This window comes from Neofelis nebulosa, chromosome 4, assembly GCF_028018385.1.
Source record: "Neofelis nebulosa isolate mNeoNeb1 chromosome 4, mNeoNeb1.pri, whole genome shotgun sequence".
Lineage (NCBI taxonomy): Eukaryota > Metazoa > Chordata > Mammalia > Carnivora > Felidae > Neofelis > Neofelis nebulosa.
Window position 1 is genome coordinate 153,689,666 of NC_080785.1, and position 27,297 is coordinate 153,716,962.

The following is a 27,297-nucleotide window of genomic DNA, read 5'->3' on the forward strand; positions in this document are numbered from 1 at the left end:
TGGGACCTAAGACAATTTTGAGCCGTGAAAGTCCTGCACATACTTTACTGTTAGGTTATTGCTATAAAGGGTCACGTGTAGCCCGGGTACTTAGTTGCAAGCAACAGAAATCTATTTTGTTTGTTTGTTTAAAAAACAAGAGCCAGTCTTGGAGGTATGCAGGCAAAAAGAAGCCCAGCAGTTCTCGCGAAAAGTGGCTCCCCTACCTGCCTACCTGCCTCTGTATTAGACTCAGCCACAGGCTCGGCTGTGGCCCTGCAGTCCTGTTGCAGCTGCTGCCAAAGGGAAGTCTGTGCTGCTGCCCCCTGCACCCTTCCTAGCTCAGAAAGTGAGTATAGGGCGGTCTCAGCCTCTTTACTGTGCAGCTGGCTCTGTTTTGCCCAGGCTTAGGTAGAGCCTTCCCACGTAAGGCGGGGGCACAGGCACTGGGCGGCCCGTAGAGTGACCTGGGAACTCAGGGTCCGTTCTCCTTCCTCCATGGCTGCAGGCAACCTGATGGTGTAGACAGCCCGGTCAGCTTGAAGTCAGGAGACTGTGGTCCAGGTCTAGCTCTTGTCCTTCTCGTCCTGCACGTTTCACCTGGACCTCCTGCTGCCCTCAGGATGTTTATGTTGTATGAGAGCTTTGTCTGTACTGCTCCTCATCCTGCCTGCTCTGTCCAGAGCCACCCTGGTCACTGTAGCTTGGGGCGGCCTCCTACCGCTCACTTCCTCTCCGCGGTCAGCCTCTCTAGGAGGAGGGATGGGGTCTGACTCGGAGGCTCTTCCGGTGGACCATGTGGCAGAAGTGTGACCTGGGAGTGGGCAGGCTCTGGGAGCATTCAGACTTCCAGGTCTTACCAGGAAGATTGTGACTTGGTAGGTTCTATTTATAACAGGTTCCGTGGGCCACTGGATCTGGTTCATCCTGTACCTGATGTTATCTGAGGCCTTTGCAGCCCTAACAGTTTGTGGTTTTCTTTCTTTCTCATTTGGTAAGAATGGACATGGTCACACTTCTCTGGCTGTTATGCAGAACACACACCCAAGCCTTATTTTGAAAGTTTTGGAAGCATGATGCAATCAGAAAACCTCAGTTTTAGTGCTGACCTATCTTTTATTAGCTGCGAACCATTGAGTAAGTCCTTTAGTTGTTCCAAACCTCGCTGCACGGAGGGGGTGACCATACCTGATCCCAGGGAAGTTGTGGGGCCAGAGGCCCTATGTGCGTGTGAGAGGGAGACGTGGATAGCTGTGTGGGCAGTGCACTGTGCAGGTGGAACGGGCTGCCCCTCCACACAGACTCCCAGGCAGCTGCCCTCTGCCACCCTGGGGATGAGAAAGTGGCTCTCTTGACCCATATCCGACTCGGTTTTCAGTGGCTTCACCCGGTGACCCTCGCCCTTTCCTTTCTGGTCCTTTCTTTGTGCTCTTTATAAATCACACTCTGTAGTCACGTTGTTGCTACCCCCTGCCTGTCCTCTGGCTTTTCCTGGCTTCTCAGTCCCCGCGGGCTAATGTCTGTAGCCCCTGGGGCAAGCCTCCATGCTGGTGCCTCCTTCCCGCAGCCCCAGTGCACCTTGGATGTCTCCCTGCTCTCCACAGAGACGGGGCTCAGGCTTAGCACACCTGCTCCTTCCAGTTCCCCTCATGCCCCTGCCCTCCACGGACAGCTCACGCTTCTTGCAGGTGAGTTCAGGTTTCATCTTGTCAGCTGTTAGTCACCCAGGAAGTCACAGCGCTCACGCTGTGTGATGACTATCCATTCACCTGTCTCCTTCACCTTTCATCTGCCCCCGTCCGCCTGAGGGCAGCAGTCATGTCTTCCTCACCTTTCTGTTCACAGAGGACAAGGCTCAGAGACACTCTGAAAATAGTTGAATGAAGAAATGAGGCCACTAGACAGGCACGTGGATTTGGGAGTTGGCCGGGCTGAGACTTTTCTCAGGGAGAAGCAGAGTTGCCTTTACTTAAGAGTCTGTAGTCTGTGGCCATACCTGCCAGATGAACTGCACTGTGTGCGAAGCCTATCCAAGACCACACAGTTTCCTAAGTCGGTTGTTCAGGCATGGACTGGGGTGCTTGGACGCCCGCCCATGCAGAAAAGTAGCGGCGCATCCAGGTTGATCACACGCTTTGAGTAAAGCCAGTGGTGTCATGTGGATAGCAGGAACCCTGATGTGGTCTTGTTGGTGGCTGTCAGGGAACGCTGGGGGGGACCCTGTTGGTGGCTGTCAGGGAACGCTGGGGGGGACCCTGTTGGTGGCTGTCAGGGAACACTGGGGGGGACCCAGCACGGGTGTGAACAGGCACATGGGCCTGGTGGGGAGGGGGAGGTAGAAGAGTAATTTTCAGGGTCACTTACTGGAGTTTTCAGGCCCTTGCTTGCCGTTTCCCTTGGATTCAAGGATGGTGAACACGTGATAGGTGGGCTCCCTCTTCCCTCGGGGGCTCAGGCTGAGAATCCTGTCCACCATCCAGAGTTCACGTGCAGAGGGGAAGCCTGTTTGCTCTGTAGTCGGACAGATCTGGTGAGGGTCAGGTGCCAGCTGTACGGCCTCAGGACCAGAGATTCTGGGTGGCTGTTCCACCCCCCCAAAACAGCCAGCTGGGCTCCCGTTGCAGTGCTTTGTGACTCTGCTGTCCACTGTGAAGCACGGGAAGGGGGTTCTGGGTCTGCCTCCCAGTGCCACACGAGGCCGTCTCATACTGGGACAGGGGGTTTCTCAGCTTCGCGGACCTTCTTGTTTGCCTTGTGATTCGCTTGCTCTCGCTCCAGCCGTGGGCTTTACCACGGTGAGGAAGTCCTGGTGGTTGCGAGTTCTGCTTTGTGGCAGAGGACGCGTTTTCCCTCCCAAAAACGGGAAATGGTGAGGCCGGGTGAGAGGGTGGGGAGGTAACCTCACCGCTCACCATCAGTTGGTTTCTTAACTGAAATTTTTGTCATGAGCTGGGCAGCTGTCTGGCCTCGTTGGAGGGTGCTCGTCCTCCAGCGCAGCTGCTGGTTTGGCTGCTGGGCCCAGTCCCGGGCTGCAGAGCGACGCCAGTGTGCGTCTGCCCTCCTCTTCCCGTGGCATGCTGGTTCTTTGGGTTTTGTGTGTTTTTAAGCTTGACAGAGGTCACTAAACGTTGACGAGGCTGCATTGGGCCTGAAGGCCAGCCTTGGTTTCCTGCTTTCCCGTTGAGCCGGGTGAAGGTCAGGAGAGTCTGTGTAGGGTGTGAGGACAGTCCAGACGGTGAGCTACACACAGCTGGGTTCCTCTAGCTGTTTTAGGTCATTTTGTTATTAAATCACTTTGACGACGGAATGAAAGGAAATGGAAAAAACATTACCCACAGTCGTGCTGTGTGAGCCCATGAAGTCTCAGGCCACCGCCTGTGTCTTGTTGCCATGGTTTGGCTCACGGCTGTGTGTGTGGGCTCTGTGCCTCTCAGGGTCCTGTGTGTTCTGTTTCGTGGTGCCGTTCCCGTGACCGGGTGGCCTAGCCGCGCCAGCAGGTTGGACTCCCCTCGTAGCTCCAGTCCTCCCTGTTAGGAGAAACCTAGCTGTGAGCACCTCTCCGCGCATTGCTCTTTTCTCTCCTTGTGGTGCTTTTCTGGAATTGAAGTTCCTGGCTCAGAAATGGTCCCGTCTGGGTCACATCTCTCTGAAACTACACCAGGAAGAGACGGGAGCAGTGTAATGCTGATGCAGACGTGCTGTTATACACTCATGAGACCGTGTGTGTGTGTGTGTGTGTGTGTGTGTGTGTGTGTGTGTGAGGTGGGGGCGGCCGTGTGGCCAGAGCAGAGGGCTGGGTTCTATGGGGAGCAGCCTAGGCTTGAGGCCCACCCTCCCCTTTGGACCCTGGGACCTGAGCTGTGTGACTCCGGGTGGGCCCTACACTCGCATTTTTCTAATCTGTGAAAGCAAGCAAGCAGCCCTGACCTTACTAGACTTTTGTGACGACTACTCAAGTAATGATTATTTCAGTTAATTGAATCATCGATTGCCTGGCATGCTGTCGTGACCGCTATTATTGTAGGAAATACAGTAGAGCAGGGATGAGGAACAGTCGGGTCCCGCCCTCCCGGAGCTCACCTTCCACTGGGAAGTCTTCTCATTTGATGGACCTGGTTAGATATGATCCTTCCCACACTCCTAGGAAGTGGGCACGGTTGAGATTTTTGCCCTCGATCTACAGGGCAGAAGCAGAGGTGCAGGTGATTGTCGGAGGGGAGTGTAGCACTGACAGCTGAGTGGTGAACACGCAGATGTGTGTGGTGGGAAGAACCGCATGTGTGGCAGCAGGGAACTGGGCTTCTGGCGTGTCCCCAAAGCAGGGGGAAGAGTAGGGGTCTGACGTGCACAGACCTGAGTTAGGTGCTACGCAGCCTCAGTCTTTGCGTCTGTGAGACAAACCTACTGACCCCTGATGCCTGGAAGTTGTGGGAGGAGAACCTTGTGTATAGGGGAGGAATTAGCATGTGTGTCCTACCTCCTCCTCTGCCTTGCTCATTCCCTCTTTTGCTGTTAGTCCCGCTGCCATAATGTGCTAGGTGCTGGGGAACAGAGATGGAGAGGCCTCTCAGAGCGCCCCCTTTAGGGGGGAAAGGCAGATGATAAAATCGCATGCTAGCAAATCCAGGTAAAATGCAGTGTCTGGGGTACTTATCAATGGAGGGCCTGCCTGGGGAAGAAAGCCCTTCTGCTGAACAGGGGTGTGACCTGCGGCCCACACAGCGGGGGACGTGCCGAAGCCCACCTGCCGTCTGCCAGCTGCCCTGCAGTTGGGTGGTATGTGCAGAGCGATGGCTTCTGTGGGGAAGCCTCCCGCGGGTGGTGCCTGTCCTTCCAGCCTGGGGCCCTTGTCACTCATCCCCAAGGGGATCAGATGGGTCATTCTTAACTTGAGCTTCAATTTTAAAAATGACACGTTTGTCACCTACAGAAACTTGGCAAAAAAATAAAGAAGCGATATTAGACAAGGATGATGCCTTCCATTCACACATCACTACGTTTGAAAAGGTTAGAGGTAGATCAGTTTCTCTGCGGGTTGGACTGACAGTAACTGGTCTCTTGTTTCCCAGCCTGGATCTGGGCCCTGGGCCCTGGGTACCTGTTATGTCTGTTTTGGTTCCCAGAACTCAACTGGCTATCCACTTTCTTGGGGGTTTTTTGGTGTGTGTGGGGTACAGTCAGAGCAAGGGGTGGAGGCGATGAAAACAGGGAACAGCTAGCTGGTTCCCCAGGGGGGTGCAGACACGATGGACATGACGGCGGGACTCAGGGGACACCCCTGGATGCCAGGCCTGGCACGTAGGTCCTGCACCAGAAGGCGGACCCAGGCTACTTTCTTTAATCCTTGACATCACTGCTGGAGTAGTGCCGGCCCTGCTTTAACAGGGGAGGAATTGGAGAGGTCCTGAGTTTGCCGCGCTTCCCACCATCGCTAAGCTGTGGAGCTGTGGTTTGCCTGCGCCTGCCGGTCTAGCCCCGCTGCCTGGGCTTCCTCGTCCCATAGGGCCCTCCCCTCTGGCGGCCCAGAGGCAATGGCCCTGGCTGGCCGCGTGTGAAGGAAAGAGGGCACCTGGTCTTTGCCCTGCCCTCAGCAGGACCTTTCAAGGGCTTCTTTCCTGCTGGGGACACGGGGCCCATGGGGGTCGTCCCAAGCCTCTGCACCTCACAGTGCTACTTGTTCCCTCTGCTGCCCTTTCCCCTTGCCCCCACTCCTTAAGGTGCAGGACAGGGGTACTTCCTTTGGAGAGCCTCCCCAGATACCTCAAATGCCACCCAGAGAACTCTGTGTGCCTCCCCACCAGCACCATGCTGTTGACGCCTTCCCTTTCCTCCTCTGGGTCACTACCCCCTTGAGACTCTGAAGAGCTATGGGTTGTTACTCCAGAAGAATGAGCCTTTTCACACCTGGCCTGTGTGTGTGTCTGATCGCTGAGCTCTGGGATCCTGTCCATGGACCCAGGCTAAGAGTTCCCACCCTGGTCCCTGAACACTAGGGGCCTCCTTGTTCTTTCTCCTCCTCTGGACCTAATGTGGCGTACCTAGCACTAGGGAGCCAGTCAATATTTGTTAACTAATAATCTGCTGGACGGGGCATCTGCTGCCTCCTTTGAACACAGCCGGTTTCCCATTTGCACCTGCGACAAGAATAGGACCAGGCTTGGCATGGGGCCAGTTCCCCCCACTCCTCTGGGGTGGGGCCATGTAATAGGGCATCGATGGTGGGGCCAACCCTGCCTCTGCTGAGGACGCCTGGACAGACTCTGGACCCTTGGCCCGCGTCCACACCGGCCTTCGTCAGACTGCAGGCATCAGCCTAACCCTCGTCTGCCTGAGAGCCACTGCTCCCTTCTCTTAGTCCCCTCACCACGGCTACCTTTTGTGTCACAGGTGCCTTCTTCTCCCCATGAGGCTCAGTCACAGCCTGGAGCCAGTCGTCTGTCTGACCTCGCCCTGTCCCCCAGAGCGCTCAGGCACCCCCGTGTTCTATCTCAGCACCACTGCCCTGGTTCCGGCTCTTATCTGCGGCCCTTATCTCCAGTTTATTACTGTGCCCCCCTCTCTTTGTTCTCGCCGCTCATAAGCTTTTAGGGAGTGCCTGCACCCCTGGGAGAGCAGTGGCTCTCTGTTCCTGGACGCTGTGAGTCTGATTCTTGGTGAAGCACTGAACGCAGAATCAAAAGATCTGTCTCCCGGCACAGATTGTCACCCGTCTTCTGATGTGTTCACGAAGCAGACGCTGTCATGCTGCTTGTCTACTCTCAGGATTGATGAAAGTGAAAGCTTATCATGACCTCTGCAGATGCAGGCAGTCTGGGCCTCTAGCCCTGTGGTTTCTCTGTGGCCCTGCCCTTCCTGCCCTGGCCCAGTCCTCCCTGCTCTTCAGGTCTGCTGCCTCATCCATGTGAGCGGCAGGCTCTTCTCCTTCCTTCCTCCCTGGCTCCTCCTCCACTCCTGTGACAGTGCCATGATGTCAGTGTGGTAGTCTTTGTTTTCATAGAATAGGAAACTAAGGCCAGACAGGTCAAATAACTTGTCCAGGGTCACACAGCAGGGCGAATACGGAGCTGGGTTTTGCCAGGCAGGGTTCGGCCCAGAGCCCTTGCGCTCTACCACTGTCCCTGCTGTGGGTAGTGTCAGGCTCGTGGGTACGGCAGTTAAGACAAGTGCCTGCCCTCAAGGGAGTGTCCACCTGCTGGACAGAGTGGGCATAGCAGGCCAGGTAGTCCCAGACCAGAGTGCCGCCCTGCGGGGATCACTGCCTGCCCAGGAGACTCAGAACCTCCCTCCCCACCCTTTCCCCAGTCCCTGGGCAGTAGAGGACTGTGCAGTTTCTGTGTCCCAGTGTGGTGGCATTCAGCCCGGGGCTTATCACTGCATATTCAGGGTGAGTCAGACCCTGGGTGACTGCCCTACCCCATGAGCGCCCTTGGAGCACAGCGCCTGCTGCAGCCACACCCCACAGGAAGTCTCTCCACCTGACATGCGGCTGCCCTGGTTCTGAGGATGGGCAACAGGGTGAAATTGTGAAACCTGCCAGCTTTGCCCCCAGCCAGTCCCTTCCTGTCTGTCCCCCCTCCGCCCCTTTCTGTGCCTACCTCTCCTTGATTTTTCCCCGCCCTGGGCCCAAATCAACTGGAGAGGCTCAAGCTGGGGTCACTTTCACTTCTTCTTAGGGGACTAGGTTTGGGGCCTTGTTCTCTCTTGATTGTTGAACAGAAGGGCCGTTTCCATGAACAGCTCAGCAGGCACACCCAGAGTTAGTGAGGCATCTGGGTTCTGGAAAGGGTTTCTGTACCTGTGAGTTCCTGTCGGGTCTCTAGCTGCTTCAGTAACGGGCTGATGGTAGGGGGAACCTAGATCAGAGGTTGAAGTGTCTGTTAACACTTTCCTGCTTCCCTCTTCCTCTTCCGGAAGGAAGAACCCTGGGCAGCATCTCCTCTTAGGATGAGGGAGGAGCTTGCTCCTTGCCTCAGCAAAAGAGCTCCTGCTTCAGCAGGCTGCCCTGATGGCAGTTCCCACCCTTGTGTGATCGTAACCAGCACAGATGCGCAACAGCCGCAGGCCGGGACAGGTCTAGGCTGGGAGTGGACCATCTCACCTGGTTTCTGGTCTCCCCATCTTCTCCCATAACTCCCCTTCTAGGCTGCCACAGTGCCCTTTGAGAGTTGGGCTAAGCCTGTCCGCAGCCCTGGAGGATTGCCTCATCAGCCCCCTCTGCTCCTGACCTCGCCCAATCCTGGCTGAGCCAGCCACGTGGGACGGCCCCACAGGCCTGGACAGTGCCCTGGCTCTGCCCTCATGGCTTTGCCGAGCACTTACCATTCCAGCTTGGTAGCTGCTTGGTAACCCTCCCTCTACTGGACATTTAAAATTGAGTTTAAGGGTTACCTCCTTCTCTGACAACACCTATCCCTTGCCAGTTCCCCAAGCATACAAAACATTTAATAAAGTCTTCCTTACCACCCACTCATGACACAGAGTTACCTTTTTCTTTCTGTTCCTTTGTGTGGATTTGAGGTCCTTGAGGACAGCGCTCTTGTTTCCTTTATGTTTGTGACCAGGGGCAGACCGAGCGCACACACAGGGGACCGGAGTTACAAAGGGAGAGGGAGGGCAGCAGCAGGAGACAGCAGCTTTTCTCCCACCCCACCCCCCAGCCCTCTGCATTTTTGCGGGCTGATTGAGTTTCTAATAGGATTCAGGCAAATAGGGATTGATGCGCACCCCCTACCCCCTGCAGGGATACTCAGCTAATGAGGGCTTCTTCCAGGAGGGCACTGAAGAACAAACACATTGTTAAAACACCAAGTCTGGAATGCCCCAGAATTGATAAACCTCCAGCTGATCTGATATTTTATTATTTTTGTTAAGTAAGCTCTATGCCCGACGTGGGGCTTGAACTCATGACCCTGAGATCAAGCCTTGCATGCTGTACTGACTGAGCCAGTCAGGCACCCCTCCAGCTAGTCTAATAAAGAAAGAGACGAGACACAGGTTGTCAGTGTCAATGGATTATCATTATGGATCCCACAGACATTGAAAGGATAATAAGAGTATTATAAGCAGTTTTATGCCAGTAAATTCAGTAACTTAGGTGAAATGGATATCCCTTGAAAGATACAAATTAATGAGACTGACACAGGAAGAAATAAAATCTGTAGAGCCTCATATCTAAAACCTCACAAAGAAAACTTTGGGCCAAGATGGCTTCACCGAAGTCTTATCGTAGACTTAAGGAAGAAATGATACCAGTCTTGCACAACCCTCATTTTATTTGTAAAAATGTTGGTTTTGGCAAAAGCATTTCTAACAGTGTGAAACCACTCAATCAAGCCCTGTTTGGGGCAGGGCTATTTTTGAGAGCCCCTTAAGTGTTGCTTTAGAGGCCCCTTCCTGCGCTTTAGAGGCCCCTTCCTCCTGCAGGCTCTGGGACAAGTGAGGGCAGCAGGGTCAAGGCCTAGGTGTGGAAACTGGGCTGGGGTCAGAAATGGGGGGTATTTCCAGGAACAGGCAAGTGGACTGCGGGGAGGATCCTAGTCCAAGACATGGCTTTCCTGCCCTCCTCCACCAGTGTTTCTAAGAGTTTGGCTCTTCTGGAATTGGTGGAGAGAGTAATTAAATAGGCAAACATTTGATGAAGGTTGTCTCCTCCAGGCCCGGAGGAGTTCCAGGAAATGCCCCCACACTTGAGGAAGACGTGAAGGACTTGAGGGACTGGATATGAATAGCGAGGAACCCAGGACTGTGTCCTGGGCCTGGGGTCAGACCCTGATGTGTTCTAGGCCCAGAGGAGCCACAAGCTTATTGCCTGTGAACCTCAGAAGGCTGCCTGCAGGAGGTAGCCTTTGGGTTGGCCTCCAGAATTGGTCAGAGGGTGGGTTTTCTTCAGGGTTATGAGAATGGACATGTCAGGATTTGAGACAGAGAGTCTAGCATCAGGGTATTCTGGAATGGGCTGCAGGGCATGTGTTGGGGCCTTGTGAGACTGCATCTTGAGAATGGCAGTTGTCCCGAGGGTCTGGGGAGCCAACGAGAGCTTTGAGCAGAGGAGCAGGAGATGTGACCAGCATCTTGGGCATGGATGGTAAGGTGGAGAGAGTCTTTGGGGAGGTGGAAGAGGAAAAGGAGAGAAGTGCAGCAGGGAGCTGCATCCTCCAGAGCAGAGGGGCAGAGGGGCAGCTGGCTGGCTGGCCCACAAGGGGGGCAGGGATGGTTGTGGGCTGGGTTGTGGTGGGGACCTATGGAGGTAGCTTGGGAGAGGGGAAGGAACTGAGAACAGAACAGGGACTGGGAAGGAGAAAGAAGGAGAAAGAAGGGAGATTTGGGGAAGAGTGTGTGGGGGGAGGGGTTAAGCGGTGAGTCAGATTTAATGGTCTCCGGGTGGGCGAGTGTCTCCAGATTCCCTGGGATGCTGAGCCTCTTGAGCCCTGCCTGCACCCGCAGGGTGTACTTCAAGCTGGCCGTGGCCAGTCTGAGTGCGCGTGGCCAGATCCAAGCCATGTCTGAACCAGGTCTGAACTATGGCGGGGGTGGGGAGGTGGGGGGAGGCACGGGAGAGGTGGCTGAATCAGCGCTGTTTTTAGAAACTGAATGCCACTCTTGACACACTATCTCTCATCTGCTTGGCGAACACAGGGTGGGGATCAGGACCTTGATCCAGACCTGCAGCCACCACTGTCAGGCACTGTGGCCTTGGTCAAATCTTTTCCCTTTTCCCTGATGGCCATTCACCAGACTCCCTGTGGATTGCATGGAGGACCTGGAAGACAGCCCCAGGAGGACCTTTGAGTCTCTTAGGCTGGCGGGGTGGGGGGGGTGGGGGGCGGCAGCGTGAGGCTGGTGTGCACCTCCTGCTGCCATCCCAGGTCACACATCCCTGCTGTGACCGAGGCCAGGATGGCCCAAAAGCTGTTCTGCTACTCATGACACTCACTGTCTTATCTGAATCGATGTTGAGTGGGAAGACTGGAGCACACCTTGTCCTTGTGTTTATGTGGCCTGTGTATTTGTCAGCCTGCTCCTGCCCCACACGCATATCTTTATTGTTCTGGAGCACCTGCCCTTCTCACAGCAGCCCAGGCTGGGGTCATCCTTAACCTCACACTGTGCGCAGAGGTGATGACACAGCCCGCCCACCAGACTGCCCGGCATTTTTTAAAATGTCACCTAGGTAGTTGGGTGTTTTGTCATTTGTTAATGAATAACTGGCCTGCGCCAAGGCACTTGAGTGTCTCTGGGACTCCAGGACAGTGGTGGCTGTGGTAGCTGCTGAGAAGGGGCATGGTGTTTGCACAGGACTGGTTCCCAAAGGCTGTTCCTTAGTCCTCACCCTCCTCTGCCAGGTAGTCCAGGTTAACTGAGCCCTGTGGAAAGAAGCCTTCCTGTGGGGTCGCCCACCAGCCCACTTTGGGGAAAGTTGAGCCTTTTCTGCCCTTGCACCTCTGTCCTTCATCACCAAGGGGAGGCAGGCACTGATGGCCATCAGGGTGTCTGCTAGCTGCTAGTTGGGAAGGAGCTTTTGTTTGACTGTCCAGGCTTATGGCTTGAATAATCCACTGGTATTTTGTCGGGGGGGTGGGGGGGGTGGGGCATGTGTCTGTTGGGCCTTTGTGGAGGGTCCTACCCAGGCCCCAGCAGCCCTGGAGGCCCCGAGAACTTTAGCTTGTTTCTTATTTAAGGATTTGTATTGTAGGGGCACCTGCATGGCCCAGTCTGTTGAGCATTCAACTTCAGCTCAGGTCATGATCTCACAACTTGTGATTTTGAGCCCCATGTCGGGTTCTGTGCTGACAGCTCAGAACATGGAGCCTGCTTTGGGTTCTGTGTCTCCCTCTCTCTCTGCCCCTCCTCTGCTCACACTCTGTCTCTGTCTCTCTCAAGTATAAATAAACATTAAAAAAAAAAAAAAAAAAAAGAATTTGTACTCTGTTCTCCCTTCCCTCTTTCCCATCACCAAACGAATGCCTCTCTGCCCCAGGGCTTACTTGTCCAGTGCAATTGCCAGACTCTTAGGAAAGGTCCTGCCAGCAGCTCCCCCAGCCTCTCCTTGGGCTCCTAGTGCCTTAGGACACTGGTCAGAGCCCTCTGTGATTGACCCCACCTGCCTTGACAACCTTACCAGCATTCACCTTCACCATGACTGCTATTGCAACCACCTAGGTGTTCATCTGACCACACCCGCCTTGGCTCAAGCTGTGTCCCCCTCCAGGAATGCCTTTCCTACTTCTGTAACACCCAAATTCTGCCCATCCATCCCCTCCCCACCCCACAAAACCATGCTGACCACTCTCCTGTCGTTGCTGTCACTCGTTCCCTGCTGCCTCCTGCCTCATCCCCAAGAGACTAAGCTGCCCTGGGTTGAAAGAGCAAAGGATTATCTTGATCACATCACCTAAGGTTTTCTTTGAGCCAAAAGCCTCTAGGCTGGTTTTGGTGGTCTCCTTTCCCCGTAAGTGGGAGGCCAAGGAACGGTGGGGCCTGGTTTTTCTGAGTCTCCACGATGATCACTGTTAGGAAGTGACTCATAAAATAAATGCCACTCCTGGGGAGGCAATCATCAACGGCATAAACGGACTTCTAGGAGAGCTAGTACACCAGCTACTTCACCTGTAATTTATGTCAGTTCTAGCTTTTTTTTTTTAAGCTTATTTTTTTTAGTAATCTCTACACTCAACATGGGGCTTGAACTCACAACCCCGAGATCAAGAATCTCATGCTCCTTTGACGAAGCCTGTTCCCAAAGGCTGCCTGGACCGATGCTTCCACCCCCGCCACCAGCTCTTTCTTATGTCATAGCCAGCTCCCTGTGGCACCTTACTGATGTCTTCTCGGAACACCGCTCCAGCGAGATGGTCAAAGGCACGTTGCTGCCAGAAATGAAGTACACAGTGACACCCTCTGGAGGGTCAGCCCTGGCAGGCAGGGAGACCCTGGAGTCTCTCAGGACATGCACTGAGAGCAGAGAGCATGGTCATGCATTTGAGCACAGACCGCTGCACACACCGTGGATGTCTGTCTGTCCCCAGTCTGATCTAACGGAGTAAGGGAGAAGGCCCAGGAAGACTTGCTTCCACAGGTGGACGCGGCATGGTGGTATCCGTTGTTGTGGCCCCTTGTGGATCTGGAGAACAAGTATACTATGTCAAGTGTGACATGAACATGACTTCTTTAGACTCGCAAAGAGATGGGGGGCAGGAGAAAGACAAAAACGATTCAGAATTTTTCCTATAGAAACTTCAAATTAGTTCCCCTTCCCTCCATCCCCTGAATACATTGCGGGAGTCATATTGCAAGCCCAGTTCTAGTTAGAGCTGTGGTTCCTCCTTAATGTAAGCAAATAGGTGTTTCTGGAGAAGGGGAGTCCGGCCTGGAAGGGGAGTCTGGAGGCCTGAGCTTTTGCCCCACCCTCGTTGCTGGTCACTACTCTTCCCAGCTCAGCAGGGGACTCCCTCCAGACCCAGGAAGTGGGCCTCTGACACCGTTCAGCTTCATTACTCACCATGAAAACCTAGCTCCTCCTGGTGTTCTCCGAGGGCCACCGGGGGTCTGGCCTGGGCTTACCGGTGGTTAAGTTTGGTGGGGTGGGGAGGGGGCTTGGGAGGGTAGAAGGCTGGTGGGGACCCCACTTGGGGGCTGCAACACCAGGCTGCTCCTGGCCAGGGAGTCCTGTTTTTCGCCAGGTGCCTGGGCATCAAGGATTGCATGTGACCAAGTGGTTTTCTCCCTTCCTTTGCAGGACAAGGAAGATGGGGAGCCCAAGACCAAGCAGCTCAGAGAAGGGGAAGAGGAAGGCGAGAAGCACAGGTGAGGCCCGTGTGCCGTGCTCTGCCCTGTGTGCTCCAGTGACACCTCCCGGTTTCTGTGTCTTCTCACCTCTGTTCACAGTCTTTACCCCGTGCCTTCCTCCCCACCCCGGGCTGCCTGCTCAGAGCTGAAAATGTCGCCCTTCTCCCCAGTCGGAGCCTGAGCCTGCTCTGTACCCTTTCCCCTGCTGGCCCGCTGGCTCGTACTCAGCCACCGGCAATTTCTTCTCGACCCTCCTTATGGTTTATCACTCTTCCCGTCAAACCGCTTTTGTGTCGTGATTCTTTGGCACCTGCAGAATCAGGCCCAGACCCTGCCTGGTGTGTAAGCTCTGTCCAGGCCACCGGCCTGGTCCAACCTAGTCCCCCCGTAACCTCTCTGGCCCTTCAGCATCTCCTGACAGCATCCTCTCTCAGCCTGGATTCCTCCTCATCTCCGTTTTCCTTTCATCTCTGCCTTTGACATGTTGGTCTTCATGTGGAGCTCAGCTCAGAGGCCTCCACTTCTTCATCCCTGTCTGTGCTCCCCCACCCCTCTCAGGTCATAGAGGGCATTCCTCTTTGCAAATCCTGTCTTCTGGCTGAGTCAACTGTAGTTTCCCTGAACCTGGCACTCTCCCCTGTGGTTGCGGGCACATGGTCTGCCTCCAGTCCCGAGGGCTGGCACCTCCACACGACCTGGGTGCTGCTTTGCATCAGAAATACCCGGGAGCCCACTTGCAGAGCTAGCGTGTGGGGCAGGCAGGAGCTCTGTGTTTGGTCTTCATGAGCTGGGGAGAACCTTCATGTGTGCCCAGCACTTCCCATACCAGGGTTGGGTCTCGTGCCCTCCCTCCCACACCCAGCACCGAGCTGGGGCCATAAGGGTAGCTGGGGGGCTGTGCTTAGGATCAGACTTGGTTTCCGAATGGACAGGTCACCTTGATGTCCTCTCTCCCAAGCAGGCACAGGGCTTGACGGCACTGGCTCACTTGGGGGAGTGGATCTTGAGGTCCTCAGAAAACTTACCTGGGCGGACTGTGCTTTGCGGGTTTATAGCAGGAGCGGGGGACCCTCCCCGGAGGAGGGAGCAGGCCTTCCTGATGCCACAGCCTTGTGTTGTCTTTACCAGTGTGAGTGGGAACTCAGGAGGAGCAGACCCCTCTTCTGGAGCTGATCTCAAATGAGGTAGGGCTTTCCAGGTCCACAGAGGGGTGTGTGTGTGTGTGTGTGTGTGTGTGTGTGTGTGTGCGCGCGCGTGCACGTGTGAGTGTGGCTTCACAGTTTACCCAGTGGGTTCACACTGTCCTCACAGCAGCCCTGTGGGGTCCTTGCCACCTCCCTTATTATCAGAGATGGTAACAGCTCTGTGCCGAGAGGCTGGTGGTGCCAGTTGGCGGTGCTGGGACCCTCGCCACCCCAGTGGGCTCTGTGCTTTCTTATTGGGCCCACCCTCCCCCCATCACCTCAGGGAGCCTGGCTGGTGACAGAGACAAAGGCCAGGTGGTTGCTCTTTTGTCACGTGACTCCACTTGTGTGGTTTGGGGGTGCATACCTGCACAGTTTCCCCTGTTCTGTGGTAACTGCTGGGGGAACCTTTGGTTTTCTTCTGGTTTGTTCTTAGGTTCTCAGTCACTGGCTAGAGCGTTGAGTCCTGGGCTCTCTTGGCTCTGCTGGAAGGTCCCTGCTTTCATCCCCCCTCCTCCTTGATGAGAAAGAGAAGGGTCATTGGTTAGCAGGTGGGTGGGTCATAGAGTAGAAGACTTGACTGTTGAACTGTGCGATTGAATCTCAAATATTGTGTTGATAGAGGAAAAAGCAGGCTTCAGAACTGAGAACAGACAGGGTAGGAATGTGTATATCAAATTCAGAAGCCCCCACAGCGATAGAGGTGTTACTCGTTCAACAAGGCCTGACTCGGCTGGTTGTCCGATTGGCACAGGGCATCCTTCCTGGCCTGGGAGGCAGCAGTGGACGAAATAGGCCCTGCCCTCAGGGGGCTGGCATTCTCTAGAGGGAGACAGACTTCACAGAAAAGCAAGTGTGTGGTAAGCTGTCAAGGGCTATGAAGCGGGAGCTGCAGAAGTGTAAACATGCAGGTGGAGGTGCACCAGCTCCTGGCCTCAGATTAGCTGCTGGGAAGCGGGGAGGAGACAGAATTAGGGAGAGGCTTTCACCGGCTACAGCATAGGATTTCTTTAACAACAACAACAAAGTGGGGGGGGGGGGACAAACCTGTCTCAAAAAATGCAAAATGTTGCTTTTGTTGACTCTGCAGGAAGTGAGTACAAGTGTTGTGTTATTCTCTGAATTTTCCTGTGTGCCTGAGAGATTCATAATGAAAGCAGCGTGAAAGAGAAAGTGAAGGGCGCACAGTTCCAGGTTCCTGTGCGGGATCTCCGGGTCAAAGAGACCCCGTTCTCCTGCTAGAGTCCTTTGTAGTGAAGCTCCAGACCCCCTGTGAGATCCCCTCAGTGAGCGAATGCAGGGTCCCTGTTCCTTTGCTCATAGCAGCCCAGGGATCAAACTTGAAGACACTGAATTGGGTTCTGCTTCAGCTTATCCTGTTCTTCCACTTTCCTCTGACCCTGCCCCTTTAAGGTAGGGTGTGTGGTGGGCCAGTCTGGCCTAGTAGGCAGGGGCTTGACTTTAGTGGCTGTCCCTCTGCTGCTCAGTCACTGCCTAGCTTGTCAGGAAGCCCAGCCTTAGCCAGGAGTGAATTTGTGGCCCCCCACCCCCCCCCCAGGAAAAATGGACTCTCCTCACTTTAACTGGCATAGAGTAAAGGGTTTGTCTGGGTTTATCTTGGAAGGCCTCAGTCCCTGTGCCAAGTGGCCAGACCCTTGTGGGTGTAACCCCAGACTGCAGGGTCCAGGGTTTGGGTGTGGGCTTTCCAGAAGTACCATGAGGCAGCAGAGTCTGTCAGCGTCTCTCCCAGGAAAGAGGGGACCTTTCTGCTCATCTGTACCCCAAGTCTGGAAAGGAACTCCCAGCAGGATGCTTACGGCTTGAAAGCAGGCTCCAGCCCCTAGGCCACAGCCCCCTGCCACGGCCCCCTTTGCCAATGGGGAGAAAGGGGCTACCTTCTAGGTCCACTGAGCGGGGTGGTGGTGGCAGGGATGACCTCTGAGGCCAGTTAACTGGTGAGCATCTCAGCTTCCTTGGCTCCTGGGAGGTAAGAATAGTCTGCTTCAGTCCAGGTCCACACACACTGAGCCAAGGTGCCAGGTGGGCAGCCCTGTGGGCACCAGCCCTTCTGAAGTGTCCTGAGAGAAACGCAGGGCCCACTCCAGGCCGCCTTCAGCCCAGGGCAGCAGGACAAGGCCTCCTGGAGAACATTCCTCTTGAGTTAGGTCTGGAATCTTAGTGGGTAGGATTTAGGCAGAGAAGGTCCAGAGGTGTACACCAGCAGGGTGAAAGGACAAGTGGGATGGCCACTTGTTGGAGAGGCATGGACAGACATCCTCTGACCCATTGCTTGTAGACCCCAGCCTGGGCTTTATACAGGTCGCTGGAGCAGGGAGGAGGATTTAATATGGTGGCCTTTAGGCTCTGCACAGGCACGTGGCACGCAGCCTGTTTCTTCAGTTGGTGTTCACTAACTAGGTCGTCATGTGCCTTTGTTTACACTGACAGGACTGAGCAAAATAAGAAAGGTTGAGGCAGTTCTTTGTGCAGCAGCGGCCCCAAAGTTGTAGGAACTAGGCTGATGGTGAGACCTCAGGACTGCCACTCAGGAGCCTTCTGGCCTTGGCAAGTCACATTGCCTCAGTGAGCCTCACCCGAGGCTTTCTTTGACTGAAAGATGGGGAGAAAAATAACACTTGCTTTCCTGATGAGCACAGCAGATACCGTCACTGGGCTGTGGGCAGGAAGAAGACACTTGTAGGCCCTCCTGAGCCAGCTGAAGGACTCCAGACACACCTGGAAAAGGCAGAACTAATGTTTGTGTAGGCTATGCTAACTTTGCAAATAGGGCAGTCATGGGGGAAACAGGGAGGTGGGTGGATAAGGATAGAAGTAAGTACATTGGCCAAGAAATGAATCGTTAGGAGGTCTTCTGTGGGGCCTCCCTTCCTTGGTACAGATCATCCTCAGCAAAGAAGTTGAGCGGCATCATTTTGCACATGCAGGGGCGTGGGGGGTAGGGTATGTGGCTGAGGAAACAGGAAAACCCAACAGGATTGGAGGCAGGCACCACAGGACGTCGCCCCTCACCAGCCATGCTGGCGACTCACCCAGCTTCCTCTCTGCCCGTGCTCCTGCCCATTTGCCTAAGGAATCTTCTCAGAATCTTGGCTGTTCTAGTTCCTTTGCCCTTCCTGATAAATTTTAGCATCAGCTTGTTCGTATCTATAAGAAAAGCTTGCTGGGATTTTGATTGGAATTGCTTGGAACCTGTAGATCAAAATTCCTTTTTAAAAATTTGTATTACTCTCTTCAGGATAAACCCTACCCTGTCCCCCATACAACCAAATCCCCACTAGGGTGGGGAGTCGGTCCCTTGAAGGGGGACCAGCCTGAGCCACGTTCTGTGGGAAGGAAAGACGTGTTTGCATTGCCAGAAAAGGGTCCTGCTTGTTATTTGGGCTGGATCCGCCCTCTTCTAGCCAGCCTGCCCTGTAGCTAACTCTGAGGGGCCTCCGTGACTCATCTCTAACACAGCTCCTTGCCTGCTGCCTAGATAAGAGACGATCTGGCGGCCCTGGAAAGCTGGCCCACAGAAAGGGGTATTTCTGTCAGCTGCTTTTGTTTTTTTCTTTTCAAGCCCTCAGTCCCTTCCTCTGATGGCAAGTCAGCTGACATATGTGCCATAGAGGGGTGCCTGGGGTAGGGTTCGTGGCTGATAGTCACAGCCACCCTGCCAGGTGGGAGGAGAGGGGAGGTGTTGCACACTCTACTGGGCATGGGGCAGGGGAGCGTGTCTTATTGAGTGCCTGAACAAGCAAGCCTCAACCCTCAGCCCCCACAGCCACCACCTCCCTCTGGCTTTGGATCAAGGTCTGCACCCAGCTGGAGCAGTCACCGTTCGGGGACAGTGGTTCACTCTGGAGTGCGTGTCACACACTGCTGCTGGAGAAACTGGGCCACTGGCCCTCCTTCTTCAGGATGGAAAACCAGTTCTCCCACTCCCGTGTGGAGAGAGGTCCCATCCCAGCTGAGGCCCAGCCTGGGCCTGGCCTGGCGCCCAAACCCTGTAGGCTGGCAAATGGCAGGCCTTCTTTTGTCTGCGAGTTGGGTCCCCAGGACGGTGTCTGTGTGCCAGGGCGTGCTCACAGACCCGTGGCATCCGCTTGATTCAGCGGCCCTTGTTCCACTGTAGCGGTAACCACCAGAGTGGCCCTCACCCACTCCTCTGGGCTTCCCTCACTGCGCTCCGGGCCTGGGGCTGTCCCATCCGTGGCACTGGGGAGGGAGCGTGGCTCCATGGCTCGTGCTGAGGCACCAGCACAAAGACCTGCGGCCGCTCTGCTTTTGCTCTGTTGCTCAGGAATAGGCCTGGAATGTGGGAGAATGAACCAAGAGAGAACTAGTTGAAGGACGGCAGTGTTCACCATGAGACCAGGCCAGGCGCTTCCCTTCTGTGTCAGGGAAAGGTGGGAGGCTGGCTGGGTCCTTTCTTCGTGGAAAGGAGGCCTGATCTCGTAGGTCATGATCATCAGTGCTTCCAAAGCCCTTCTCAGTAAATCCCCCTGTCTGTTCTGGGGGTAGGTGTGGTGCACCGTGAGGTGAAGAAGCTGTGCTTCATGCGGATGAAGTGACTTGTCCAAGATCTCCCTCCTGAGAGCAAGCGGAACAGCGCTGGGACTCCCCCCAGATGCCTCTGTCTGCCAGCTCCTGAGGCAGGCCAGGCCTGGTTCTGCTCCATGACCTTCACCCTTAGCGCTGCTCCCAAACACGGAGGTGCTGGAGCCTCCGTACCACGCGCCCTCTTGGCCGGGGCCGGCGGGGTGGGCATCAGGGGGGCCAGGCAGCTGTGCGGCGAGAAGAGGAGGGTTTCTCTGGCAGCCTGCAGCAGAGGCTGGCGGCTTACAGCCCAGGGCAGCCTAGTGGGGTTGAGCGCCATCCACCGTGTGGCCTGTGCGACGGGTTGGGCCCCAGGAGGATGGGGGGCGAGGGGCTGTGCAGGCTCCTTCTCCCCAGTCCCGTCTGGCCCCAGACAGCCAGTGTGGCCAGTGTCTGGCCTCGTCTTGTGGGCCCTTTGGGGTTCAGCTCAGCTGCCAAAGCCTTTACCCTCCTCCTCTTTTAAAATTTAAATTGATACAAAGTACTTAAATTACATATTTCTTTCAGTTGTGGAAAACTTAGAAAATACAGACCACCATGTATCTGTGCATATCCTGCTGTTACCGTTTTCACGTACTGTAGCCCGACCATCTTTTGATAAATACACTTCTACAAGATTCTCAGTGGCTGCTTAATATTTCTTTGAGAGTACTACTCATAATTTATTTTTCAGCTCTTGATTTTTGGTACCTCAGCCATTTCTGGTGCTTCACGTCCGCGTCAGCTGTGCGTTTTCAGGTGGGGTGGGTACAAAGCCCAACCTGGAAATCCAGAGAACGTGGTCTGGGCTCTGCAGAGGCTCGGGTGGGAGCGGGTGCAGGCCACATGACCCTGCTGTGCCGGCAGCTCGAGCCGGGCAGGGACCTGACCCTTGGCCCTGGGCATTGCCTTGAACAGCTGCTGGCTCTTCTGAACCATCAGGGGCTGGGCATCTGGTGCTCTTGGTGGGCCTTGGGGCCGACACAGTTGGGTGAACATAGCTGTCAGTCTGTCTTGGTGGGGCTCCCATGTGGGTCCCATCCCTAGCGGCTCTGGTGCCCCGTGGCCTCCCTGTTTTTAAGGCAAAGGCGTGGCTGCCTTTCTGTTGTGTATTTCTAAAGCCCTTTGTGCCGCTAACACCTGTGACCCACTGTGATTTTAGGAGCTGAGTGGGGGTCCTGGTAGCTCGGAGGGCTGGGGGGATGGGCTTTGGAGAGGGAAGAGGGGTTTCAAGAATGGCGCTGTGGACTGCACTCCTGGAGCGGGAGGGTGGGGGGTGCCCAGCATGCATTTTCCCCTTAAGGAACACCAAGGGCTCAGAGCACTTGCACTGCAAGTGGGACTGCAGCCCTGGGCAGGACTCCCGGTCGTGGGGTCAGGAAGCTTTTACTCTTCCACATGATCGTGGGTCCCTGAGGAGCTCGGTGAGGGGGACTGGGGTCTGCCTGAAGGCCAGAGACCTGGGTTTGGATTCTGGCTCTGACTTTTCCCTCACTCCGATGCCTCGAACACATCCATGAGCCTCTCTGGACTGATTTCCACGTCTGGAGCGTGTCAGTAACCACCTTAGGTTGAAGGGCAGCCCTGAGGGCAGCACGTGGAGGGCATTCCTGTTGAGAAGCAAGCATTATCCCATTCTCTGCCTGTCGCCTGGGCCTTGGAGCCGGGGCAGGACCAGCAGATGCGGGAGCTCCCACCGCTTTCCCTGAAGCCCTCTGAGGGGTCACTTGAGAGGCTTTGTCCACGTGATGTGGCCCTGTCCAGCACGTGGTCGGTTCTTGTGCCACATCCTCTCTGCCTGTCATAGGACAGGAGGCCTGGGGTGGCTGGCCGGATGGAAGGGGAGGGAGCTTTGTCCCCTATCTGTAGTCTGTCCCCATGGTGTGGCCAGAGTCGTCCTTTGGGAGGACAGCTGGAGTCCTATGTCTTCTGCCCATGAGTGGGGAAGCCGCTGGGCTCTTTAAAAGCTTCATTTGCTATTAAGCCAACCATCAAGTATCCAAGTGTCCTGGGTTAAACTGTTCAGCAGCCACCAAACAAAAACATCACCGTAGCCCAACAGGTTCCACGCTGATTTTGTACTTTACCTATAGTGAAGTTTCTAGGTGTTGTGATTGCACTGTCCCGAGCTGGACATTCCCACCCACCCTCACGCCCAGTCCTGGCCGTCATCTGGAAGGGTGCTCATCCTCTGGGGGACTCTGCCAGAAGAGAGCCACAAGTGTCTGCCCAGGGCTGCTACAGATTCTGCTACCAGAAACATTTCCGTGTGGAGCATTGTGTTTTGTTTGTCCCTGCTTTGTTGCTATTTCTACGGAATAAGTTCCCCAGAGCAGGCTTATCAGGTCATGAGGTTTGAACGCTTTCATCAGTCTTGAGGGAAGTGACTGCCAGCCTCTGGAGCCCTTGTGCACACCAATTGAGATGGTCGCCTGTCACCTTGTTTTCATGGGTCTCCAGGGTCTGGCCACTGGTAGCAAGAAACGAGGCCTTGTTTGTATTGGGGACATGGAGGTGAGTGTCGTCCGTGTGCAGAGCCTAAGGCAGCCAGAAGGTTGTTGGGGTGTGTGTGTCCCTGGAAGAGCCCTGCGTCTCTGTACCCCGGATGTGCACACTGTGTGCCTCTGCGGTCAGAGCTGCTGTCTTCAGCCAGTGCTGGCCTCCAGGGCCTCGCAGGTCCCTCCTGGGCTTGGCCTTCCCTGTGGTCAGTGGCTGGGGGGAGAGCTTCGAGACAGCCCTTTTTCTGGTCCTGGAGGGGCCTGTATAGGCAGGAGGGACCACGGTAGCCAGGTGGGGTGGGCTGTGTTCTCAGCAGGCCACGTGGGACTGCCCCATTCCGGCCTCTCTCCAGGGGTGCAGGAGGGGCTGTGTGCGAGGTGAGAAGAGAGGCTCGTGTCCCAGAGGGTAAGGCTGGTAGCATGGATGAAGGAGGGTGAAGTGGGCCAGGGCTAGGAAACCTCCATGAGCAGCGGGCTTTCTCTGATGCCCATTCACCAGGGAGTGCTTTGGACCACATCATCTGGAAATTTCCTTTCACTTGGACATTCTAGAACTCTACTCCTGGGTAGAGTTTCCCACTTTACAGAGAATGCCAGCTTTTTCCTCCCTTCCTCTGAATGGCACACATGGAAGGTGTGAAAAGGCACCTCCGTGTCCTCTCCCCGGGCTCTCCCAGCCAGCCCACGCCTGGGGGCCCTGCAGCTGGTCTTGAGGAAGACCTCTCAGCGGTCACCGAACCTGCTCGGGCACTTGATAGGTCTCCTCAGATGCCTGGGGAGAAGGCGGAAGAGAGGAGATGGGAAAGGGTACATTTCCCCCAATTTAAGGAGGCTCCATAGAATGTGGACCTGGGCATCACTGTTGCTTTGCCACGGAGACAGTGGAAGTCACTTAGGAGTTGGCTGCCTTGACCAGAACACATTCCTGCCTTTTTTGAATCTCCTGGGCAAAAATCCTTTACTTCCTATATTGTCTTCCCAAGCATTAAAAGGCCCACAGGGCCCCTGGCCACCCATCAGCGCCCTCTCTGAATTCTTCCATCGAGCCGGGGGCAAGCGCATGCTGGGAGCTTAGTGCTGGAGCTCAGTCCCTAGGCACTTGTAAGGCAGGGTGTGCAGGACAGCCACAAAGGGGCCATGTGCAGTGGGGTGTGAGGGCTGCTGAGTAGAGGGTAGGGGCATGTAGGGCAAAGAGGGGGCACAGGAGAGGAGCGGTCAGCTGTCTTGGGGTGAGTGGGGACATTAGGGCTGCCCGCAGTGCCATCTTGTTGAGCTAGCTCTTGCAGCCTAAGGGGCTTCAGAGTGTGTAGGAGGCAGGGCTGGCAGTGACCCAGGGGACATTTGATTGGAAAGCAGGCTGTAGGGAACAATGAGGAATGAGGCCAGGACTGTGCTAAGAGGCTTAGTCTTGTTTAGGGGACACTGGGGACCCTGGATCAGAGAGGGTGAAAGTAGAGGTTCCCAGGTGGCCTCTGTGTCTGTCCTCCCCATGGGACAGACCACAGGCTCAGCTCAGATGCCAGTTGCCTCCATGGAGGGGCCTGTGGGTAGCCCAGGACACGTGGTTGCAAAGGGTGGAGTCCTAGAAGGCACTGGGCTCACTGTGTTGCCCTCCTGTCCGTAGACTCCAGGGCCAAAAGCCTCCGGAGCGCGTCTTGGCCTCTGCTTCTCTTTGGCCAGAGGCGCTGATGGCTGCTGGGTGCTGAGCCCACCACAGTCCCTGCTCCTGGGGGTCAGCCTCACTGTGTCCCCTCTGCCTGCTGCCTCTTTCTTTGTTTTCTTCTGTCTAATTGGTTGGCTGTTTCTGTGCAGACAGAATATTAACTACATTAGCAACTCTAGAAACTACAGAAAATCAGAGAAGCAAGTAAAAGGATCGCTTAGCTAATCACTGTCAGCGTTTGGTTGTTTTTGTCTTTCTGTTAATTGTTCGGTTGCGTGTTAAGGGCAGTCTTTCACAGACAGCGTTTTCAGTGGTTATGCAGTGATGGATCTGATGTCTGTAGTTATTTGGGTGTATATTTACACATTTTATTTTAGTTTTTGAGTATGTAAGGGATTCGTGGCTCCTAATTCAAAGGTATTAAAAGGCACACGGGGAAAAAATTCTTCATTCACTCCCAACCCTTGCTTATAAGACAACCTCCCCCTCCCCTCAGTAGGCTCCTTGCCCCCATGTGGGGCTTGAACTCACAAGCCTGAGATCAAGAGTCATGTGCTCTACCAGCCGAGCCAGCCAGGTGCCCCTAAGACCACCTTTTTAGGGCCGGCTTCTTGGCATCTTCCAGAGGTAGGCGGTACACAGATAGGAAACTATGCTGGTATGTCCAACCCCGCCCCCCCGCCAAACAGCACACTTGTTTTTACACACGTGATAGCACGCTACTCTTCCTCACCTTGCTCTGGTTAGTCTAGCAGTAGCACATCATGGCGTTCATCCCACAAAAGTCACAAAGAGCGTCTTCATTGTCCCTCTGGTCCTGTGGCATTCTGTTGTTGATACAGGCCAGAGGGCATGTGACCAGGGTCTCCGTGAAGCGCTCTCTCCCCACCAGGAGAGGGTTAGCTCGGGGAAGGGGCCCTCAAGTCTGTGTCCTCCGTAGCCCCTAGCTCAGGACTCATGTGTTTTGTAGCCTCAGGCCCGGAGATGGCTGGAGAAAAGTTCTGGGCACTCCTCTGGCCTGGCCGTCTCCCACGCCTCTGCCTGTGGCTCCTCCGGGGCCGGGGCCGGGGCCGGGGCCAGCCCACCCCGCCTGTGGCCTATTGCTTAGGCCTTGCCTCAGAGCCTGTCTTCTAAGTCCTATCCGCAGATTTCAGTCCAGTCCAGGTCCACTCCACACCCGGTTCTGAGCAGAGAGGGCTGCAGAGATAAGTAAGAGAAGAGAAGCCAGGCTCCTGGCTGGCCCCGCTTCCGGGACTCACTCGTGACCGAGGCCGGGCTCGTGGAGACCAGACACACTGAGGAGGCAGGCAGGGAGAGAGTAGTTTTCTGTTCTTTGGCTAGCCCTCAACTGCTGGTGGTATGTCCTGGCCCGTCCTGCCACTCGGTGTGTGGTGTGCAGGAATAGGCACATCTCTGCCACCCGGTGGGCCACACAAGGACCACTTCATCTGCTCAGGCACCCTAGCTCATGGAGGGTATTTTGAGAAGCCTTGCTAGGCCACGTATGTGTCTGCTGGGTTGCTGTTCCCAGCTGCACTCGAGGGTTACTCTCTGGGCTTCGGAGGGCTAACTGTCCCATCTTGGGACAGTCTGCCATATTCCCACCCTGGCAGGTGGAGCCCTTGGGGTGTGGGGCGGGGCTTCTGGGGCAGCGTTGTGGAGTGAGAACAAGGCACTCCTGGGAGATTTGACTCTGTGCTGCAGGGCACTACTCTGTTCAGTATCGATGTCCACAGCTTGAATCCCTTACACAGCCTCATGAAATCAAGATGTCCTTGATTTCCATGTGGAAGCCAATGAGAGCATGACCCTTCCCATCCTTGTCTCGGAAGCATCAAAGCTGGGATTTGGACCCAGGTCACCCTGTTAGGAGCCTCGGGCTCCAGCACCTCCTCCCACCGCAGCCTCCACATTCTAAGACCAGGGTAGCAGAACCTGTGCGTGGCTCCAGTGGCCTCTAGAAGAGTGAGCTCCAGATGCCAGCGTCTGCCTAGTGACTGTGGCAGCTTCCGAGGGGCCCGGCTGGCGTGGTGTAGTCCCATCTCCCAGCCTCCCAGAGCTGTGGCAGCTCCGGATACCGCCAGATGCCGCCGTGGGGAGCCCCCAGGTTGGCGGCCTGGGCCCGTTTTGTGTGCGAACTTGTTGTTTCTCAGCTTTCCTTTTTATCTCAATTTTGGTTTTTTGGATTTTTGTTTTGTTTTTAATCATTCCATTTCCTGTTAATATAACTTGTTAATTATATACTCTTTTTCCTGTTAGGGGTTTCCGTAGGGATACAACATACATCCTGAACCTACCGAAGTCCAACATAAAGTAACACTGTACCGTTTCCCATGCGACGCCAGGGCTGCAGAACATTCTCACACCATGGATGGTTCTTCCCGTCTCTAGTGCTATTGCTGCTGCATTTTCCATCCCACAAGTCATTTTTTTTTTTTAATTTTTTTTTTCAACGTTTATTTATTTTTGAGACAGAGAGAGACAGAGCATGAACAGGGGAGGGGCAGAGACAGAGGGAGACACAGAATCTGAAACAGGCTGCAGGCTCCGAGCGGTCAGCACAGAGCCCGACGCGGGGCTCGAACTCACCGGGCCGTGAGATCATGACCTGAGCCGAAGTCGGACGCTTAACCGACCAAGCCACCCAGGCTCCCCCCACAAGTCATTTTTACTCTTTTGTGCAGTCAATATTCATTTAGATTTCCCCACATACTCTTTCTGAGGCGTTTAATTCCTACCTGCAGTTTGGTTGCTCTCATCTGAGGTCATTTTCCTTCTGTCAAAAGCACTCCCTTTAGTAAAGAACAGATTCCCTGACAACCAGTTTCGCCAACTTTTCTTTCTCTGGCCATATCACCCCATTGTCGGTTTCCATTGTTTCTGTTGAGAAATCAGCTGTCCATTTTAGTTTCTCCTTTGAAGATCAGGTGTCTGTTGAATTTAAGAATTTTCTCTTTGTCTTTGGTGTTTAGGAGTTTGATAATGATTTGCCCAGGTGTGCTCTTCTTTGGGGTTCATAGTGTTTCTTTAATCTGTGTATATTGTATGGCTTGATGTTTTCCACTTATTATGTAAAATCATCAGTTATTGTCTCTCTCTTTTCTTAATGTTTTATTTATTTATTTTTAGAGAGAGAAAGTGTACAGGCACGACCAGGGGAGGGGCAGAGAGAGAGGGAAAGAGAGAGAGAATCCCAAGCAGGCTCTGCACTGTCAGCATGGAGCCTGACGCAGAGCTTGAACTCATGGACTGTGAGATTGTGCCCTGAGCCGAAATCAAGAGTTGGCACTTAACTGACTGAGCTGCTTTAGTGCCCCCGCTATTATCTCTTTAAACATTGCTTCTGGGGCTGTCGTTATATGTATGTTAGATCTTCTTGCTGTGTCCCATAGGTTTCTTATGTTCTTTTCTCTATTTTCCAACTTTTTTCCCTCTGTGCCTCAGTCTGGGTATTTTCTGACTTATTGGTGGTTCACTAACCCTTTGTCTAGCTGTTTTAAACTGCTATTAAATCCATTTATTGAGTTCTTAACTTTGGTTGATTTTCAGTTGCAGAATTTCCATTTCATTAAGTTTTACAGTTTCAGATACTCTGCTGAAATTCTCCACC

At 54.6% G+C, this 27,297-nt stretch overlaps 1 protein-coding gene and 3 long non-coding RNA genes across 4 annotated transcripts in view; 3 read left to right on the top strand and 1 right to left on the bottom strand.

Moving 5' to 3' along the window:
* Positions 1–27,297, top strand: part of LOC131510250 (uncharacterized) — a 250,588-nt gene that overhangs the window by 206,484 nt on the left and 16,807 nt on the right. The window lies entirely within an intron of this gene.
* The window catches only part of CCDC12 (coiled-coil domain containing 12), a 53,698-nt gene that overhangs the window by 19,146 nt on the left and 7,255 nt on the right, over positions 1–27,297 (top strand). The window contains exon 2 of the mRNA XM_058727186.1: positions 13,715–13,782. Within this exon, the coding sequence (XP_058583169.1) occupies positions 13,715–13,782 (68 nt within the window). The remainder of the gene's footprint in view (positions 1–13,714; positions 13,783–27,297) is intronic.
* Positions 682–3,051, bottom strand: LOC131510251 (uncharacterized). Its single transcript, XR_009260962.1, has 2 exons — positions 2,199–3,051; positions 682–2,163 (listed from the first exon to the last, which is right to left on the bottom strand). It is a non-coding gene; the product is annotated as an uncharacterized LOC131510251 (long non-coding RNA).
* LOC131510253 (uncharacterized) lies at positions 13,789–27,219 on the top strand. The gene is made up of 2 exons (XR_009260964.1): positions 13,789–14,948; positions 15,703–27,219. It is a non-coding gene; the product is annotated as an uncharacterized LOC131510253 (long non-coding RNA).